Source organism: Lonchura striata, chromosome 2 (assembly GCF_046129695.1).
Source record: "Lonchura striata isolate bLonStr1 chromosome 2, bLonStr1.mat, whole genome shotgun sequence".
Classification (NCBI taxonomy): domain Eukaryota; kingdom Metazoa; phylum Chordata; class Aves; order Passeriformes; family Estrildidae; genus Lonchura; species Lonchura striata.
Genome location: NC_134604.1, coordinates 65421172 through 65441353, shown reverse-complemented (window position 1 = coordinate 65441353; position 20182 = coordinate 65421172). Strand labels below are relative to the sequence as shown.

The 20182-nt window shown below is 37.6% G+C and overlaps 1 protein-coding gene across 1 annotated transcript; it reads right to left on the bottom strand.

The window, feature by feature from the left end:
- Positions 1–292: 292 nt before the first annotated feature.
- On the bottom strand, positions 293–20145 carry ALG5 (ALG5 dolichyl-phosphate beta-glucosyltransferase). Its single transcript, XM_021541903.3, has 10 exons — positions 20045–20145; positions 18891–19032; positions 18003–18049; positions 17265–17333; positions 15945–16037; positions 14262–14375; positions 12910–12969; positions 10035–10186; positions 2736–2821; positions 293–1549 (listed from the first exon to the last, which is right to left on the bottom strand). The coding sequence occupies exons 1-10, from the start codon at positions 20126–20128 to the stop codon at positions 1437–1439; spliced, it is 960 nt and encodes a 319-aa protein (XP_021397578.1). The 5' UTR covers positions 20129–20145; the 3' UTR covers positions 293–1436.
- Positions 20146–20182: the final 37 nt, after the last annotated feature.

The window sequence follows — 20182 nt, the reverse complement described above, 5'->3', positions numbered from 1 at the left end:
CTCAGCCCCAGATCATTCTCCTTTTCTATTTCTCCCCATTCTTCTTCCATCTCAATTAACTCTTTATATTCCAGCTTCAGCTCTTATCCCCACTGAAAGGGAATACAACCATTATAGGTCCGTTCCAACTCAGAATATTCTCTGTTTCTGTGAATCCACACTGTAGCAAGTGTCCTGAGGAGCAGGTATTTTATTCTAGAAATGGCAATGAGGAGTCTTGATTGATTCTCCAGAGGTGACAGACATGTATCTGGACAAGGTAAGAGAATAAAGCCTGTGAAGTCAAACTGAATATATTTTTGAGAATTTATTCCAGCACTTTATAGAAAACTGAGGTAACCCAAACAGAAGCAAAACTCAAGTCAGTATTACAGAAAGAAAAATCACCAGTGAATTCACATGTGAAAGTACAACCATACACTGTTCATTCTTTAAAGCTTTTTAAATTTGTACAAGTTTCAGAAAGACAGATTGGCTTAGTTTGTTGGCAATTCACAGCTACTTTGAAAGCACAAATGAAACTGTTACTGTACTGTAATGCAGTGTGACATTAGTATGAAAGAGTCAAGACCCTCCCTCTGTCTCTGGTCTCATTTGAAGCATGACAACATCACACTGCCATTACTAATGCACAGGTCCCCAGTGCACACTGGGTCTCACTTTTGCATGCTCTGAGCTTTCCATACCCTTTTCACTACAGATCTGTAGATGTCAAGGACTCCTAGCCTTGAGCATGCACTACTAATTATGTATGAGCAAAGCACATTTATAAAAGACATTTTAAAATTAAATGTGCTTTCTCTCGGACCTCCTACAGTCAGGAAAAGATCTGCAGTTTGATCTCAGGAAAACTATTTCAGCTTCAGACAAAAACATTTGGAATGTCAAGGGACTACTGGAAGTCCTGAGAACAACTTTATGAACATTACTGTTGTAACTCAGTAAAATCCATTAATGTTTCCCATAACATTGAATCTAAACATGCATCAGCATGAACCATGAATGATAGTTCCAAGTTGCAATATGTCCTAACATTTCCAGATATAACAGAAACAAATGGCTGTGGTCATTCACAACAGAACATTGCACAATATCAAACAGAGTACCTCTTTTCAATATGTATAAGGAGATTCCAGATGGATGATGAGACAAAAGCAGATATATTTATTTGACTGAATTTATAAGAAACGTTAAGGCTACTATTTAATAAAATAAAAATCTGATTACCATGTAAGAAAACCTTTTTGGAAATACTTTCTTTTTTCAAAATGTAGAAATTCTCTGCTGACAATCTTATAAAACACATACATGCTGCAAAAATGAAACATACAGAGGAGCAATGAAGAATTACCTCAGCTTTCACCACCACTTCACTTGATTGAAATTGTTCTTGTGTTCCATTAAGCATAATAATATATTTGGAAAATGTAAATAACCTAATTACATTTTTTTGCTTCAAGCTTCCAGGCACCAGTCATATATCGCAGTCGTATAAAAAGAAGATCCCTGCCCATCTGCAGCCAGCTCCAAAAGGGAACTAACTTAGAACCTGTGATTAATGAAGAAGAAAATCAGAATGACATTGTTAGGAAAAAAATGAGCACCAGCAAGCCTCACATTTAAGCAGTCATAAACCTCTGCATTCTCAGTACACTCAGCCCCACAACCTAGACCTTAAAATGAATAAAAATATATGTATTTTGAAAGCAATTGCTTTATAGTATTCCATTATGCCACAGGTGGGACACTCTAGTTTGCAAGCAGCACAGTAATTCCATGTATGTGACAAGATGTGCAGTGCTCTCCATGACAAGGCTTTGTTCAAGAAAATAGGAACCTGAACACCAATAACTAAGCAAATGATTTATCTACAATCTTTGGAGAAGAGAACCACCAGCTTGTCTTACAACAATAATCTTCAGGCAAGGCAAGGAGCCCACACTACAAAACCAAACCTTCTACCATCTCTGCTAATATTTGTTTTAGGTGCAATGAACACATGGAACTGCACTGAAAGGAAACATTTCCAGTAAAGCTGGCTCAGGGCAGTCTGTACTTGCACCTTTCATAATTACTACAGTTCATTATAATATCTGTTGTCCATAAGTTGTACTGAGGAGATTAAAAAAAGATAAAAAACATGAAAAGGGCAAAAAAATAGAGGAACTGCATTTGATGTGGGGGAAGTGAGCCAAAGCAAGCAGTACCTCTCAAGCTGGTTCTGCACTGAAGAAATACACAGAGAGCTATACTTCCCAGTAACTCAGTGGCAGAAACCTCCTGGTCTGAACAGGTCTGAAACAGTATCACATCTTAAGAAGAGATGGTGCTCTAGAGGATGCCTTAATAGCTGAGATTTTTGGAAGGCAAGATAACAGTGAAATGGAATTGAATCAATAAGTGATGATGGTCAAACTCCCTGCAAAGTGGTTTACAACTGCACTAATTTATTAACACATTACAGCAAGAAGACATGCCAAAGTAGCGTTTTGTCCTAGCACTGTAATTCCTTACTTTTGTCTCCACTCCAGTGGGACTGCAGAGTTTCTCTGCCATGCTACCCTTTCACCCACTCTTTCTGTACCAAGCCATGGCAGTAGGCTGGCAAGGATATAAAATTCAGAATTTGTATGGAAGGAAGGCTGTGTGCTATCAAAACAAGGTAAATAACCTTGGATAAGTTATTCTGGATTGACATGTCAGGAATCTTTTACAAACATGAACTATCTCCCTACCTTCTATTTCAGTCCAGTTGACAGCAACTTCTGCTATAGGTATTTTCAAGCGCTGGGCTATATAAAGAAGTTCCACGTCAAAAGCCCTGAAGAAGAACATGAAATACCAAATATAATCAACATACTCCCAGATGAAAGACAGTGGAAATGTTAATTAAATGACTGTTCAGTTATGTAGTTGATAACAATGCTCTATGGGTCAGATACACATGGATAGGAAATTAATTTTCCTGACTAAACATCTCAGAACACAGCCAAAATACAGACAACAGTAACAATACTTCTCTGTAATCTGTATTTAAAGGCATAGATGACTCTGTGTTCAGTCCACTACTTGCTTTTCCTTCTGTTACAAACACAATTTAAACATTTTTGAAGACCATGAAGACCAAGCAGTCAAATGTACAGTGTCATCCACATCTCTAGTAGTTTCATCAAAGAGGACATCTACCTGCTGTGGCTTTATGATGATCTGATGGGTGCTACTTTTACTTTCTCAGTAAAGGAACTCAAGTTGGCAGCATAGAAGTGAGAAATTATTTATTTTACCGTGCACAACAGAATCCAAACAGTTTAGTGACCACTTAATGCACAATAACCCTCTTGAGAGACTTGTCTTTTTTGTTGGCTCACTTTTTGCAGATTGTATAGCAAAATGAATTTGGGCAGTAATCCTGCTCTGTCAGGTGCTCTTTCCTATTCACTTTGTCCAGAATGCACCTTAATCTTCTCAGTTCTCTGCACAGAGAATTGTCTGTGTGTTTCATTCCTGTAAATGCATTCTCAAGTAGGCCTTCTGGCTCTGAAACACCAGACTTTTGATATGCAACAAGTAGTTTGGCAGCTGTTAATGCTTGTTTAGAAATAAGCATATGAAGCTGCCAGTAGCTACTATTGACAGGGTTGAACACAAATCACAATTATGAAGATTGATAATTTGCCTTAAATTCTCATTGCTAAATCCAAGAGAGTTTTCTTTTGAAATGAAAGAAAGTATTTTGCCACTGGAGGGAATGTATGCAATAAAAAAAACCAGAAAATTATTAATTCATGCTTAGAGGGTTGCAAAAATTAATGTTTTTAGTAATTCCAAGTAACACTAGAGAAAAGATGGAAAGGGACAAAGTGATCAAGAGCAGACAGAAGACATACTTTAGCAGGTTGCTTGCCAAGTTGAGCAGACAGAAGACATACTTTAGCAGGTTGCTTGCCAAGTTCAGATGTTATTTCCTTCTACTTCAATCCACCTTCTCCTTTTAAGCAGTGCATTTCTGTAAAGCTATTAATGAATGCAACAGCAGCAGTCCACTCTGAAATGTGCATGTAGGTCTGACACACACAGGCAGGGCCCCACTGAAGTACAGACCACAGCAGGATGGCTTGCTGCTGGAATCACAGGCACGCACACAGACCTGGACTTGCGCTCTCCGTGTACGTGACAGGAGAGCCACTGATTTCACACGGGACACCACTAAAACAAGCAAAGGCAGCACTGACAGATGTTATCTACAGAGGCTACAGCTATTGTGTATAGGGAATTTAGAGCTGCTTTGTAAATCTGACTTTGATTAGGACACAGGCCTTCTCATTGTGACAAAATAAGTTCTAATAATAAATTATTGTTTTACCTCCATGAACTAAATCTGCTCCAAGCAGCCCTGTCATTTCAGTACTGTCTTTACATGAGGGTTGAATATTATTTTATTAATCACTCCATAGTCTCCTCTACTAAAGAGGTAGTATTTAATTTTTTGCTGACATTTTACATTTGTAAGCCAAAAACCCAATGTATTCACCTTTTAATGTTTATGAATAATGTGTATTATGACTAAATCTAATTTTGTAATACTTACTTAAATGACTAAAAATCTTAAGAGACGCAAAATAATTGTCTGATGAATTAGACTGCATGAACTGCTCTAAAAGTATTACACAAACTATTAGCCTAGTGAACTAATAGTTATTTGCAATAATTCCTGTGGACAACTGATTACTGGAATGTCAGCAGATACATCACAGAACATTAAATAATTCTGTGAACTACAGGGCTTAAAGTAAGAGATTAAAAGCACAGGAATTAATCAGGTTGAACACTAATATTGTTACATGTGGTTGCCATTTGGGTAACAGTGAATATATCCTGAAATAAATAAAAAAAACCCAACAAACAAACAAACAAAAAAAAAAAACCCAAAACAAAACAACTCAAAGCTGAAAGGAGAATGATTTCCGTAGAATACCACCGGGTTATTGTTTTTAATTTCTTTTCCCCACCATCTCTCAGTATGCCAGAATGGTTAGTCAGGGAATACAGACTGCAGTGTGCTCAATACACTGACAGTAGTGCACCCATACTGCAGACCACCAGATCCAGATGGTATAGGAGAACCATACAGAAGCTTCCACAGCCAGGATAAAACTTGGGTGTGTTAAATGGAGCCTACCCTAGAGGAGATCAAAGCCACACCAGCAGATGAGCTGTAAGTGCAATTCACGTGATTTGCCACAAAGCCATTTGTGAGCAGTTAACCTGTGACAGAACTGCTCTCAGAAACAGCAAGATAAAATTCACACCATGTACTTCATTCTGCAGCCTCTTGGGAGGGGGGCACACAGCTCAGAACACCCAAACGTGGCTCCTGACTGAAAGAATTCGGGTTCCAATCTAAGTACCCAGAGTCAGATAGCAAAAAATCTATAGTGTGAACAATTTCCCCATCTATTTCTAATAGTGGCTCCATGATGTGCTAATTACCACAAACATGAATTGTAAAGAAAAAAATTCTCCATGTACTTGTGTTTTGGTTAAGTTACAATTTAAGACAATTCGTTTGAAAACCAAGTTGGTAGGTGTTTAATTGAATTCAGTCTTTTTAAACTGAATCCTTAAGATGCTTGAGCTTATAAAATATTTATCCTTAAAAATTATTCTGTATTTTAAAATTGCACTAGGACTCTTTCTTTTTTTGGTCCAATATTATGTGTTTCAAAAAACAAAATCAGGCCTTCAGCTATAATGTTTTAACTGGAATTTATGAGTTTTGTACATCCAAGATCTGTTTTTCCAAGAAACTCTTAAAGGCAAATAAAACAGCAAATGGTCAAAGAGGTCTAACAATTAAACAGGATGCCAAATAGGCTAGACTGCCAAAACTGCCCTAGCTGAACTTGGGCTTTTGAAAGACCAAGTGTCAGCCAAGAGCAGGACTTTTTAAAAGACAAAACAGAGTTAAAATGGCAAAAATATTTTTGCGTTGACTAGACACTCATAAACAATTTTACTTGCCATGCAGAAAAACAGGAAAAAAACCCAATTCATTCCACTGCTTGTGTTGGTCTACAATGGCACAAAAGTGGGAAAAAAAAATCCCTGCAGCAAGATGAATGCTTATTTTTCTGCAACTTTTATACAGAAACTCATATTTAGAGATTAGTGACAAACTAGAGAAACAAACATTTTTTTTTTTTTACATTGATCTTTCCAAGTTTTAAATGTGCAACAGCATGCCTTGTTCAGTGCACAAGGCAATTTTTATAGATAAAACTAATAGCAACAATTTGATCTCTTCATTGATCTGCTGACTTGTACAATGACATCATAAATTGCCACTTCACAAAAATATGCCAATCAAACCAGAACACTAGAACTACATTTTAAATTTCACCTCCTTTTATCATAAAGGTAGGACTGTAATTGCTATGTCTAGTTCTTCTATGGATAGACATTTTCTGGCAGGAAGAAAATTTATCTTTTTTTTTGTTGTCAGAAGAAATCAATGATCAAATTTAGGACAGGAAAACTCAGCCAGCGAGACCATTTAATTTTCCAGTATTTCTCCTGTGCATCAAAATTTTACACTAACAGTTACATTTTTCAGGTCAAGACTATAGATGGAGAACTAGATCTTCTTTTATAGCCTGAAGTAATTCCAACTGTCTCTGTTACATTTTTATAATATCTCTTTTAATTTTCATTTTAGTTTTAGATTAAAAAATCTGCTCCATCCATTTCTGAAAAACAGATTAGTTGTGTAATCAAATTCAGAATCTAAAACACAAAGCATATGCTCTGTGTTCAAAAGGTTGCTTTCATTTCAAACTAATGTTAAAACTTTGCTATTTAGAGAGTAAATTTCAAGAATGTTTCATTTATACTCATATATACACAGCCAAAGAATAGTTAAACAAAAAAGACAATGAGAACACTCGCCAAAAAAAGCCAGTTTAGGATGTAAATATTGAATATATAAACAGTTTGTAGAATCTATTAATTTTCAAATGCCTTCTAAAATTTAGGGTTAGATTAAAACAATATTCTAGGGAATATCTTGGTCTCTCTTCAAGAAATGTTACATGACACTTTATTGCCATAATGATAAAACTGTATTTTTCCTTGTATGCTTCAACTTCAAGATTTCCTAAATGTAAGCATCTATAAATCAAATTCATCACAGCAAGAAGTAAAATCTGGTCTGTTTTCTAGTATTTTTAGTATTAAAGAGGTGATATTCACATCAATGTCCACTGGAATGGAAAAAGCATGGTGAAAGCATAAAGAAGGGAGGATCTAAGCAGGTGGGAATTATTAGATAGTTGATTTTATAGTACTTTTGTTTAACATTAATGAGTAAACATGTTATGCATCAATTTTAGTCTTTTTAACAAGCATTCACCTAACACTGTAGTACCCCCACAAATCCAAGCTTGACTAAGCTTGAGCAGACATGACAGACAATTTGACTTGTGCAGAAGCCTGGTGTTCATTCCTTTCAGCTCACCAAACATTCCAGTGCAGCAGCTGGGGAGCCCTCAGCTGGCTCAAGGACTGGGGTGCTTAACTCAGATGGCTTTTATCCTATTAAATTCCAGCACCCCCCTGCATTATTCCCAGAACATCTGAGCACTGACCATATGGAACTGAACACTCCTTCAAATACCTAACAGAGCTGCATCCCACTTGTTGGATTTTAAGATTCAATGAGAATCAAATAATTTCCTTGGATGTCAAGTAGCCCCAGCGCAGTGACGCAGAAGAGGAAATAAATCCAGATTTCAGAGCCTCTTATCCAGTACCAAGATAGTAGCTCCTCTGCTACCCCTTGCTGATGGTTTCAGTATGAACAAGTTGCTCTATGACCCAGCTGGGGACTCCACATTGTTGCAGGTCAGCAGAAGTACTATTCCAACTACTATTACTCTTCTGTCTCCATACTCATGATATGCACAGATCCTCTATGGCATAATGTCTAACCAGTTTGTATTTTCCTTTGTACACATGCTATGCAATGGAAAAATATCTGGGGCCAGATTTGCTTAAAATAGGAAGTTTCCAGCATTGAGCTGTTTCAGATTCTTATACAATTTTATACAAAGAAATCTAATACTATGGGATGAATGCTTGATGTCCCTATATAATTTCCAATTGCAATTATCCCAACTGTTTGTACAACACTGACATTTCACTTAGGACTATAATTTCCCTGAACATATGCACTCTCCCCACATATTTATATTTCCCATCTCCCAGTTCATTTCCAGATCTTATGAATAATAACTGGGAAAGGGACAACACTCAATTTGTGCACTGACATGCTATCTTCTAGTTACAGATGCTAAATTACTAGCTATGGAGCAGAAAAGTAACTTTTGAGACCTTACTATAGGATTTTGTCTTCAGCAGTGGCAATAATCTAAGTTTCTCTCCTCAGCTGTTCTGTGAGATTTGGTTTAAACTATAAATATAAAAAAAAAGGTGGGTAAACACAGAGACTCGATTGAGAGATGAGCATGAAACCAGACAATACATTGCCAGTTTGTGCAGAAGTAAACCAAATTTTATAAACCCCAAAAAACCTAAAGCTGTTTTAGGCAAATTTGTGACTTGGAATTATCTGAAGAGCTTTTTTCTTGGAAGAACTTGAGTTTTCTTTTCTTGCCACACAAAACAAGCATTCCTCATCACTAATCAGCACATTTCAGATAAATAAGAAAATACACAAGGGATTAGTTTATGCATTACTATAGATAAAAGAGCAAGAATAGAAGGAACAATGAACTAAGACATGAAGATCTGGTATGTTCGACACCAACGATATAATTGCTATAAAATATTAACAATATCCCTTTTTCATTGCAACTGAAGTCTGGAGGGGCAATATAGCTGTCAAAGCTCAGCCTAGAACTATACACATTGGAATTGACTAGAGCTGTAGGATTGTACATGTTTGTGCTCGGGAACATTGTTCAGCAGTTCTGCTCCCTGTCAAGCAAGCAGAAGCCCATGACAGATTTTCTTGAATGAAGACAATTGTTTTAAAAGGTTTGATTACACCTAATTAAACTATCCTTTTTAGCAAAAATTGTGGCATAGAATATCTACAGAAATTATGGTATTTGTGCAAAAACAGTGTTTCAATCCCATAATAGTAGCCGTGGCAGTATCATTCACATACAGGAACTGTTGTAGCTAAATCACAACTAAAGGAGCTGTAAAGTAATTAAAAGACTACACATAATTTTCAGTCGTCTTAAATTAAAGATATCTGTCAATGTTCCTCACATAAAATACTTTAGCAAGAAAGAAAGTAAAGAATAAGCATTTGCTTTCACTTTAGAGTCCTCAGCAATTATAAACACCTTATCAGATATTGATTTTACATAAAATGCTTTGGTTAAGCATTACTGAATTGTAATGTATAAAAAATAACACTGATAGGAGTTTTGAATATGATTAATAACTTTCCTTATCATAATAACAGTTTCTCTCAATTTCTTACTCTGCTTGCATGGCTCGTATCTGTAAAAAGAGAGAGGACTCAAACTGGGGATGAATTACAGCACCATGAAAGCTGTTTGTTTAAAATTTCTTCTGGAGGCGAAGAAAGAAGAGTTACTGGGATTTTTAGTTGTTTGAGACCTTTTTCCTCTTTTTTCCCTCTCCTCTTTTCTAATCAATTATCATTTCCTATGACAAGGCAAAACCAAAATATCCTACCTAGGATTACATATATCTTTTGAGAAAAGAGAATAAAATTAAATAAAGAATAAAATTAAATACCCAACTACTTTCCTACAATGTATCTTAATAAGAACATAGAATTTCTAGCAGTTACCAGGATACTTTAACATAACAAGAAATCAAAGCTACCATGCAGGCAATACTGTAAATGGCTAAAATGAGCAGCTGGGATGTATACACAGACATCCTATGCTTCATTATAGTTGCAACACTAAAATTACTTTTCCAAACCCATGTTCAATTATAAAAAAACACCACCAACAAAAAAAGGAGCAATTTACCAGCGTTCTATGTGAAGGCTTGAGAAAGTCTGCAAGGCAGCTTCTCTGGTTAAAAGTTTAAATCCACACTGTGTGTCCCGTATCTCTTTGACACAGAGAAACCACACCAGGAAGTGGAACCCATACATGAGGAGAGTTCGAAAGTAAGAGCGCTGTGGACAAAAGGCAAGAAGTTAGGTGGTTTTATTTGAGTGATGAGTGAAGTACGTGAAGAGAGCTGTCTTACAGGACAGTAACCCTGTTTTGTGATAGCTTTCAAAGTTTATATACTGGTTGTATTTTGCACTGGAATGAAAACAGAACTTACCAATTGTTACAATACAAACAAAATCCTGCCTGAAAGGGAAATATTTTCATCTAGAGAAAGACTTGCCAGTCATGTGTATAGTCTAGGATAGGAGAAATCCAAGTTCCTTTTTCTCCTCTCCCCGCTTCAGAGCAGTTTTTCACTCTGGATTATGCCTTATTAAGTAAAGCAGGAACCTGCAACTGGATTTCAAATAATCAGTGGAACAGCTATAGTATCTTCTGTATTACATACTTCTTTGGAAGTATATAATGGACCAAGTGAAAACCAGGTCTAAAGCAAAGGCTGCTGCGTAGGATACTTACTTTTGTATTTCCAGCAATGTTACAGTCATCTCTTTTGTTCTTTTGCTTTCATGGATATGTTTTATATTCCTGATAAATGTACCCAGCTGGCTCATTGGTTACACTTGTGCTCCTGACACAATAATTATACAGATAAGTTTGTCCATGAACTCCAGAGGCTGGAGTCTGAATTTGCAGAGGTCCCTCTTAGTCTTTTATTCAAGACAGTTCCTAAACATCTAGAATTGTGATCTAAAAATTGCTTCTGAACTCACTGATGTTCTCAAGCTAAATTTAAGAGATTGTATCTATGACTGCCAGCCATAAATCATGTAAAATCTTTAGGAGCCAATGATCCAAGTGCTATGTATCTCTGGGTGATAAGAGATGCCTTTAAAGTCAACAATTTACAATCTCACTTGAAAAATAGAGAAGATGCTTGCCTTTGGCTCAAGGGAAACCAAATTCATAGCTTGTGTCTTTTGAAAAGTGCTCCTGGCCCAGGTTAATGTGTCCTCTTTGGCTCTTTTGGCTCTGTGACCAAGAACACCAGTCTCCCACCAGGGCCAGAAGGGAAGAGCTAGGAGGTTGCATGATTGTCAGACAGTGAAACTGCACTTACTTCACAAAGAGGAGTTCTTGGGTTATACTTATCACTCCTAAGACTATTTATGCAAGTCAGTATAGATTCATTAAAGGACATTAGCAATTCTGGAAGCAGAGCAGAATTCTTGATGTATTGAGACTGAACATAAGGGTGAAATTCTGGTCTTAATAAGTTCAATACAGCTGCTTATCACAGCTTCGTTCTACTGTTTTAGATGCCAATAAGTCCAGAGAGAAATCCCAACATCTAAAAGATTGCTCTGCAACTCTTTTATACCTACTGCACTATACAACAGTCTTGTCCCGCTATAGTAAAGGTAGTCCTTCTATTCCAGCCTAGGGAACAACTGGGTGATGAAATGAAATGGGTTATACATTTCAAGCAAATCAGTACTACCTAACCAGTTTGTGATTAAAAATTCTCTATTAAACTCTATTAAAAATTCAGAAATATGGGGAGAAGCAGGATGCAAAGGCCGGACATGTCCTAAAAATTATACTTTTGCATTAAAAGATGAAAGTCCTGTTCCAATTCCTCTCCCTAACATACCAAGACCTTCAAGAAATATGAATGCACTAGGAAAAATCTGTCCACATGCAGTATTTGACCATGCAATGAAACACTTTTTCTGGGCTCCACTTTATCAGCCACATAATCTTCCTGTAGTAGTTCCTAGTATCTGATTATGATGAAGGTTTTTTTCTTGTTGAATTCTTTTTTTGGTTTTCGTTTCTTTTTGAGGATGAGGATGCTTTGAGCATGCATTGAAGATGCTAATATACACACAGCAATATTTGCAAGAACTCAGAGTGAACCACTCCAATACTATCTCATAAACCAGAAGAAAAAAAGTACAGATCTACTAGAGGCTGAACATTACCAGTGTAACTTTTTTTGATCTTCTGTAACTATTTTAGTAGTTGTTTATATATTTCAGAATAATTTTGAGTACTAAACATCAGTATAAACAAAGAGAACTCTTTGAGAACATTCACCATGATGAGCACATCCAATGACACTAAAAAATGAGCCCAGCAATGTGTCTGTTGCAATACAACTTCCATGCCTGTGCTTTGTCAATTACTGTCTGCCAAGACATCAGAAAATCAGATGCAAGATAAAGCCATGTGCCTGTGCATCATTGTTTAATACACAAGAGTTACACATAGAACAGTACTGTCTGTGTGTTCAAAACTCAGAAATTTACTATGAGTAATACAGAAGACTTAAACCACTTTCCCATGAATAGAATTACTCTTCAAACAGCTGGCTGCTAATTATCCCTAACTCATTTTAAACAGGTTTCAAGATCTGCAAGTCAAATTCTTGCACTGGAAGGAAATCAGTAATAATGAACACATCAGCTGCTTTCCCTTCCAGCCCCAGCACTGGTTACTGGCAACCAATTCTGTCAGGGTTTAGAAACTCTGCTTGTGAGATATTCTCAACTACAAAAATGAAATTCATAAATTGGAACACTAACTTAAGTGAGTTCAAAGTGCCTAAAATCTAGAACACATCCTTTGTATATGACTGAAGACATGCATGACAAGCTTTTCCTTATTTTTAGCGTCCATTCTTTTAAAAATATTGCTTATCTAACTGCAAAACCTGTAGAGCAGAAACAAATAATGGAAATATTTGGTTATAATTACACAGCCGGAAATGGCAACAAACCTTTGCTATCGAGTCTTTCTCCAGATGAGCTCTAGAACCACAGGAAATAGCCATCCCTTCCTGTACAGGAATATAAATTAAAGAGTTATTTCTTAAATTAATATTATTTTAATTGGTGGAATCTTGTGTTGAGAATCACAAAATAAAATAAGAAAAAACTTCAAAGCAGCACACTTTTCTGCTTCCTATAGCAGCACTTCTACTGCTAGGTTTTGAGCCTAAATCAGTCTTCTACAATTAAGAGACAATCTAAAGTTTATTACAATTTGCATAAGGTGCATGCAAATTGCCTCAATTTATTCAGGTATTTTTTAGCTTTACATTGTTTACTTTATGCAAATGTTAGCAGTACAGATAAGTATGCAGCATTCCTAGGATGGACATTTTCCTTAAAAATTGCTTGATGGAAGCAATAACAGAATAAAGCACTTATTGCACTGATGTATCTTCAAATGAATAAAATGCCATGATATCAGCCAAAAATATAATCTCAAATTAAATCAACATGATCAAAACAAAAGGTTTAACACTATTCTCACACTACTTCCCACATAAAATCTCTCAAATCTACTGGATTTGAGGCCAGTGTTGGAGAACCAGCAGCTGCTGCAGCCCTGGTAGGGAAGAGTGTCAGGGTCACACGCTGCCTGCTGGCTCTTGCACTTGTGGCTCTGGCACTCACAGGCTGTGGCCCCTTCCACAGGCACAGCCCCCACAGCTCTGTCTGGGAGGCTGCACATCTCTTCTGGCACTCTGGGAAACCAGCTACAAGCACCTCACCCATCTGCATTTAAGCAGAAAATAAACCTCAGTTCTTTCAAGTCAAGCTCCCAAAAGCGAATGACTGTGCAGGGAGGTGTTCTTGTTCCACAGGTTTTTGAATTTTTGTTTACAATAAAACGTTCTTCCAAATACTGTCATTAAACTAAGGACCCTGAGAAAAGAAAACCTATATAAAAGAGGGTGGAATTAAGATGCACCCTTAAAGGTATATAGGATGACATCAGATAAAATGAAAAGACAAAACAGTTCACAAAGAAAACTAAGCAGGCATCACATGGCATTTATACACAACAGAACAACTTCAAGCAATTAGCAGGAAGGATAAACAGCAAAATAGAACATTCTGTACTGCCTTGGAGTAGGCACAATGGATGCAAAGGAGGTAAGAACTCAGTGAAAGCTCCTTCTGACAGCCCATTCTTGAGGTTTCTAACCTTACACTTAGGTCTTCAGACATACACCTAGATCTTCAACTGGATCTCAAAAAATTTGAAGAGAACTACAAAGTCTATCTTGTGTATTAAAGTATGCAAGTGTATTGCAGTAAAAGCATGAGAATTTATACTCACAGGCCATGGCCGGAGATTCTTTAGACCTTCTTCTACTTTTTCAATATCTGCAAATTTTGTAGCCCCATCTGCATCAGCCATAAGAATTGTTTTCCCCCGAGAACTAAAGACACCCTGCAATGAAAATAGTCAATAAAAAAAAATCGACATATTTGAAATTGATTATTTGTCATAAGCTAGGTGCAAGATGCTAAAAAATCCTATGTAGTAACACGACAGTGATATCTCACAGATTCCACACAACAGGTAAGTCTTAATATTCTGCTACTAACAGTAATTTACCTATTTATATGGTAATAGCATCTAGAGACTTCACACTGTGAGTGTCCAGAGTGACACACAATGCATGAACATGAAAGGCTAACAATCCTCGGGAAAAAACTGAATCTAAAAGGCAACAAGTGCTACAGTCAGCTCTAGAGGGGAGCACGAAGAAGCAGTGATTAGCAGTTACCACTGTACTGGATGGCTTTTCTTTTCACATGTGCTATGTCAGGAGGATGCAGTGTGAGTTTTACCTAACACTGTTTCATGAACATTCAAGAGCTATTTCTCAAAACTAATTTAAGACTACTGTTTCAAGTGACAGTATCACTACAAAACACTTGTGATGCACAGGTTTCTCAGCTTATGTTGCCATATGCTTGGTCAGAAAAAATTTGTAATTTTTGAAGGGGGTCCAGACAGGAAAACAATTAGCAGTGGGTGTCACAGAAGTACTGTTGCAACCAAGCATGTGTGCATCTGGAAAAGACTGGCAAGGAAGTAGCTGTACACACATCCACTCTACACGATGCATTGCAAAAGTATATCACACAGAAAATTGTTCTCCTTCTCTTGAAATAACTTCAAAATTGTATCTCTTACAACAGTAACATATGTTCTAATACTGTGTTTTCTCCATTTCTCATATTTACTAATTTTTCATAAAAAATAAATTGACATACAAAATATAGAGCTGAAAATAAAGACATGTCACTGAAAATCCATAGATGATACCACCCTTTTTCAGAAAAGCAGGGTGTCATGCACTGGAGGAATACAATGTTCCTTCTAAATGTGTAGCAGCTATTTCATATTTAGAACATGTTCATTTTATAATAACATCTATGTGAAAGCATGAATTGTGCTTTTTTGACTATCTAGTGTGGGTGATAGCAGTGGGCTTCAGTAAACATAAACTTTGTTGGAGGAGTTCTTGTTTATCAGCCATGTTAAAAACCACAGCCATGACCTGGAGAGTGAAGTTTGCCAATTTGGCTCTATTTTTTCTACAAAAGCTTAACTTCAATCTGTAACAGTTTTGGGTTACTTTTTTTGGTTGGTTTTTATAAATGCAAACCTATTTCTAACATGAATATGAGATTCTAACATGAACTAACATGATTCGAACATGAGAACTAACATGAATATGAGATTCAAGCATTTTTTTTCCACTTTGAATTCTTGTATTAAAAAAAGTCTTTGGTGTTGATCTTTCTGGAAAGACAACACTGCTACCAAGATCTAAAATAAACTTACTTTGAAAAAAATTTTTGCTTTAATTTATAGAATCTGTACTCAGTTTTTGCCTGATCCATTTGTTAATGCATTGAATTCAAAATGTCAGTCAGCACAGCTCTATCTTCTGCATATTTGGGCACAGGTACTTCAAACAGAGAAGGAGATGAAAGTATTAATTACCGTCCTGACTGCTCCCCCTTTCCCTCGATTTTTTTCCAAAGATATCACTCGCACTTTGTCACTTCCATATTTCTTGCAGTACTCCTTTGCAACCTGACAGATACACAAAAAGCCAGCATAAAACAAAACTAGGAACCAAGGGACAAGTGTACATTTGCTCACCCTTCAAAAGAAAATAAATTAATAGCACAGAGCTATAACCACTTCAGTCGGCACAAATACATTGCCAGTGTTCGCTGGAGCCTGTTTGGGAAAATAAAAAACAGTCCACGGTTAAAACAAGAAGACTGAAGAAATGAAGTAATGTTCATTAAGAACAGGATATTTCCCGAAGCAATTCAACCCCCATCCTCCCACCTCTATGAAACTCAATCCTAATTTAATTTATATCATACTATTACAGATCTTTTCTATTAACACCAATAGTTCATAAAAGAAATACAATTTTCTATGACAGCCATCTATTTCTCACTTGTCTTGCTGCTATTTGTGGTTTTGAAGAAAAATTCATGTTGATCTAAAGCCATATTCACACTGCAAGGATCTGAACATTTTGGTATATGTTGTGGGGAAGAGAAAGCTTGAGTTTTCTCCTAATTTTTTCTAAAGGTTGTCTTGAGGTCTTTTATGTCCAGAGGGCTGCAGCCATTGTATGCTCAATTGAAAGAGATAGTAGAAAGAATGCACAGCAGTCAAAATTATATACCAGCAATTCTTAAAGCAATATACATTTTAGTCTCTACCTCAAACATCTTCCAAGCAGTAGGAAAGAAAACCCACAAGCTGGCTAGCCTTCCTTGCCAGTAACATAGATCAAAATTGAAGCAGAAGAATACAGAACTATTTTTTTTTACAGAAAATACTAATACTAGCACATGGTTTTTTAAATTAACAATCCCAAAAAGGGTGTGGGAAAGAACTGTGTCACTTGTTCTGTCACAGTATGAATGAGACATTTTAAAAGTCTTTTTAGCTTCCTCAAATTCCTATTCACATCATCACTATGCACATGTAGAGTATTTCAAGTGAAATTTCTTGAAGTTAGGATTAGAATTCTTAGAACCACAGCTGCAGGAAAATGGCTGTCACAGCTGCCAATCAAGAAAACTAGAATTTGCAGAAGAATTGTATGTGCATTCATGTGCATATGTGCCATCCATGATGCAATGACAGAGATAATTCAGATATGTGAACTTCAACTGTCAACTATTTCAAGTACCAAAATATAAATATAAACCACTGTTATATTCCACAAAGATACAAAAATCCAAACAAAATTCCACGCCTCTGATTGCTTGGGAAGACATTACTTTTTCTTACCTTTGCAGTTTGATCTTTACTACCATCATTAACCACTATCACTTCATAAGTGAATGAAGGATCTTGTTTCTTGAAAATAAAAGCAGAAATAATGCATTTCATCCAATTTCTTAAGTAGGCAGTAGGTCTTTCAAACATCATTATTCTTTTCTCCCTACCACAAATTCATAGTTGCCAACAGATACTAATATGATGCAGTAAATTTGGTAAGATGGCATAGCTACAGAATTTTGCCATATTTGATGCAGGTACTGTAACATTGGCTTGTCATGCTACCATCTAGAACTGAAAAATCAACTTAGCAGTAGAAGATGGAAGCTCAGAAAAACATAACTTTTAAAAAAACCTAAACAAAACAAAATCCACAAACTTTTACAATGAGCTTCTTACCCAGGGAACAAATTCTATTGAAGAACAGATGCTTAAGAAACTTGTTGGAACAAACCAGGACGTAGTTTAGAAAGTTAAATGCATGGTTAATCCTTAGCTCTGTCTTGGGCAGATTTCATGTATATGAAGATTGTTTCATCCTATAGTAGCATACTAAATTTTTACTTAATTTAAAAATCCTTTCTGGCACTTGATCTAAAAATTACTGATAAGAGACAGAAGCATTATTTCTAAGTGGCCAAGTACTACTGTTTTAATGTACACTAATATAACAAAGTGACTAGATTACCAACTTGTTATATATAATACACAGGAAAATAATGAATTTTGAATGCAAAAAGAAAATACCTGTCTTTTTTCTAGATAATCCAAAGCTTCATCCATCATAAGTGGTACTAGAGAAAAGGTGGAGGAAGTCAGGTTAGTAGATTGTAACACCAAAAGCACCTGCACAAGCAAGCTGAAAATAGCCACAAAGCAAGACTGAGCAAATCAACTCTTTCATACAACACTACCTTCAGTAAACAAGCTTAGCAGCTGCAACTCTAAGTGCTGTCCTTTCTGAATGCAGAAAGAACACTGAAGAAAATCACACACGTGATAAAAAGAAAGCATAAAAACTTTTATTCTGAGGAACCAACTTTATATTTTAAAGTATATAATTCTCTGCACAACATTAAAGGAAAAAAAAAATAATTCTTTATGACTGACACTGCAAAGCACCACTGACTATCTATTTAAACAAGCTGTCAGCTTGTGTACTGCCACATCAGCTTTAGAGCTTGATTATTTCTATCACATCTAAAAGCCTTCACTCAGTATCAGGTACTCCTATCTATGGCCAAGTCAAACACAAACCCCTGAGACCATCCCTTTTTCTGCTTGTCTGAAGCTGCTGTAGTTGTTTAAAGAGTGGGAAAATCTCAATTTAAAAGTATTTTACTACTTCTTGCCTTGCAGCATGTGCAGAGGCAATGAACAGCCATTCTTCTGGGGTTCATTAAAATTAAGAGGATTCTTACAAGTGCTCCATGCTATTTTTAGCAGTAGAAATCAAGTTCCACTATGCCTTAATTTTGAAATTCAATGTACTTGGACTGTTTTCTGGAAACTGTGTCCAAAATCTGATACATAATCTGGTCTGCCAGAATCTACTGCTAATGCAACTGACCTCTGCATTATTACAGTAACAACAGATAGCTTTTCTTCTTTTCCTCAAAACTAGAAAAATCTTACACCGGTTTTCCTCATTGTATGAAGGCACAACGACAGAGAGTTCTCTTGTAGCAGGATCATGAATATTTGGTGCAGATCCTTTCCTGCACTCAGCATCTTCGTGTGGCATTGTTTTGGCAGTTACATGAGCGATTACACAAATCTGTGATGAAGAAGAAATGAAAAAAGTTGTCAAGCATTGTTAAAAGTTTATTTAGTTGTTAAATGTTCTACCAGGGGCAACTAAGTATATTTCAGTAATAAGGTGGGTCACTGTTGTGGAATTTCACACAGGACCAAAACTCTCTCATGCCGTTTGGTTACTCCCACTCTGACCACTGTCAGCATCATTGGCTTGCTGCTGTTTTTAACTGCAAAGCATGCAGATGCTTCCAAAGCTGTGGTCCGAGCTCCTTCCCCAAGTAACCTTGAGCACATAAGCAGGTGCCGCCTCTGATCCCCCACCACGCCACTGAAATCAATGGCAAAGCTGAAATCAACGACCAGACAGCCATGTGTGCTTGCAACACTAAGGCTCTGATTGCTTTATGCGTGGATAAAAAAAAGTGGTAGAACTTGGGTTCTGTAGCACTTTTACTTGGCGATACCACACACAGAATAACTTAGGTTGAAAAAGACCTCTGATATCACCGATGCCCCAACAACACCGTATCGATCAGACCAGTGCCAAGTCTAGTCTTTCCTTAAACACCTCCAGGGACGGTGCCTCCCCCACCTCCCTGGGCAGGATGCATACGTGGCACTGTGGACAGGCAACAGAATTTCGCTTTCCAGGGGCTCGACCTTCTTAATCTCGCACGACATTTCGGATACGCAGAAACACAGCAACTTCCCAAATGGTTAACGCGAAGGCGTTACCAGGACATTTCCCAACACGTAAGGTAAGGCTGAAATGCTCCGTCCTGGCCCCCTTTGCCAGGCACGGTAGCCCACGCCCCGCCGAAGCACATTCCCCGCACAACCCCCCGCAGAAGCGCAGCGCTGCCGGCTCCAGCCGCCCGGCCCGGCCGGCCCCACGGCCTGCGGGGCGCGGCAGGACCGCGGGACCCCGGGCGGGGCCGGACCGCGCTGCCCCGCGCCGGGGGGCGGCACGGGGCGGCCTCGCGCGCCGCCCCCGCCACGGAGCCCCCGGGCCCCCCGTGCGCGGCTCTCACCAGGACGAGCAGGAAAGCGGCGAGGGCCGCCAGCGCCAGCGCGGCTGCGGGCAGGGGCAGGGACGGGAGCGGCGGCAGCGCCATCGCCCGCGGCAGCCGCGGGGCCCCGGCGCGCCGCGACAGCGACGCGGAAGCGGC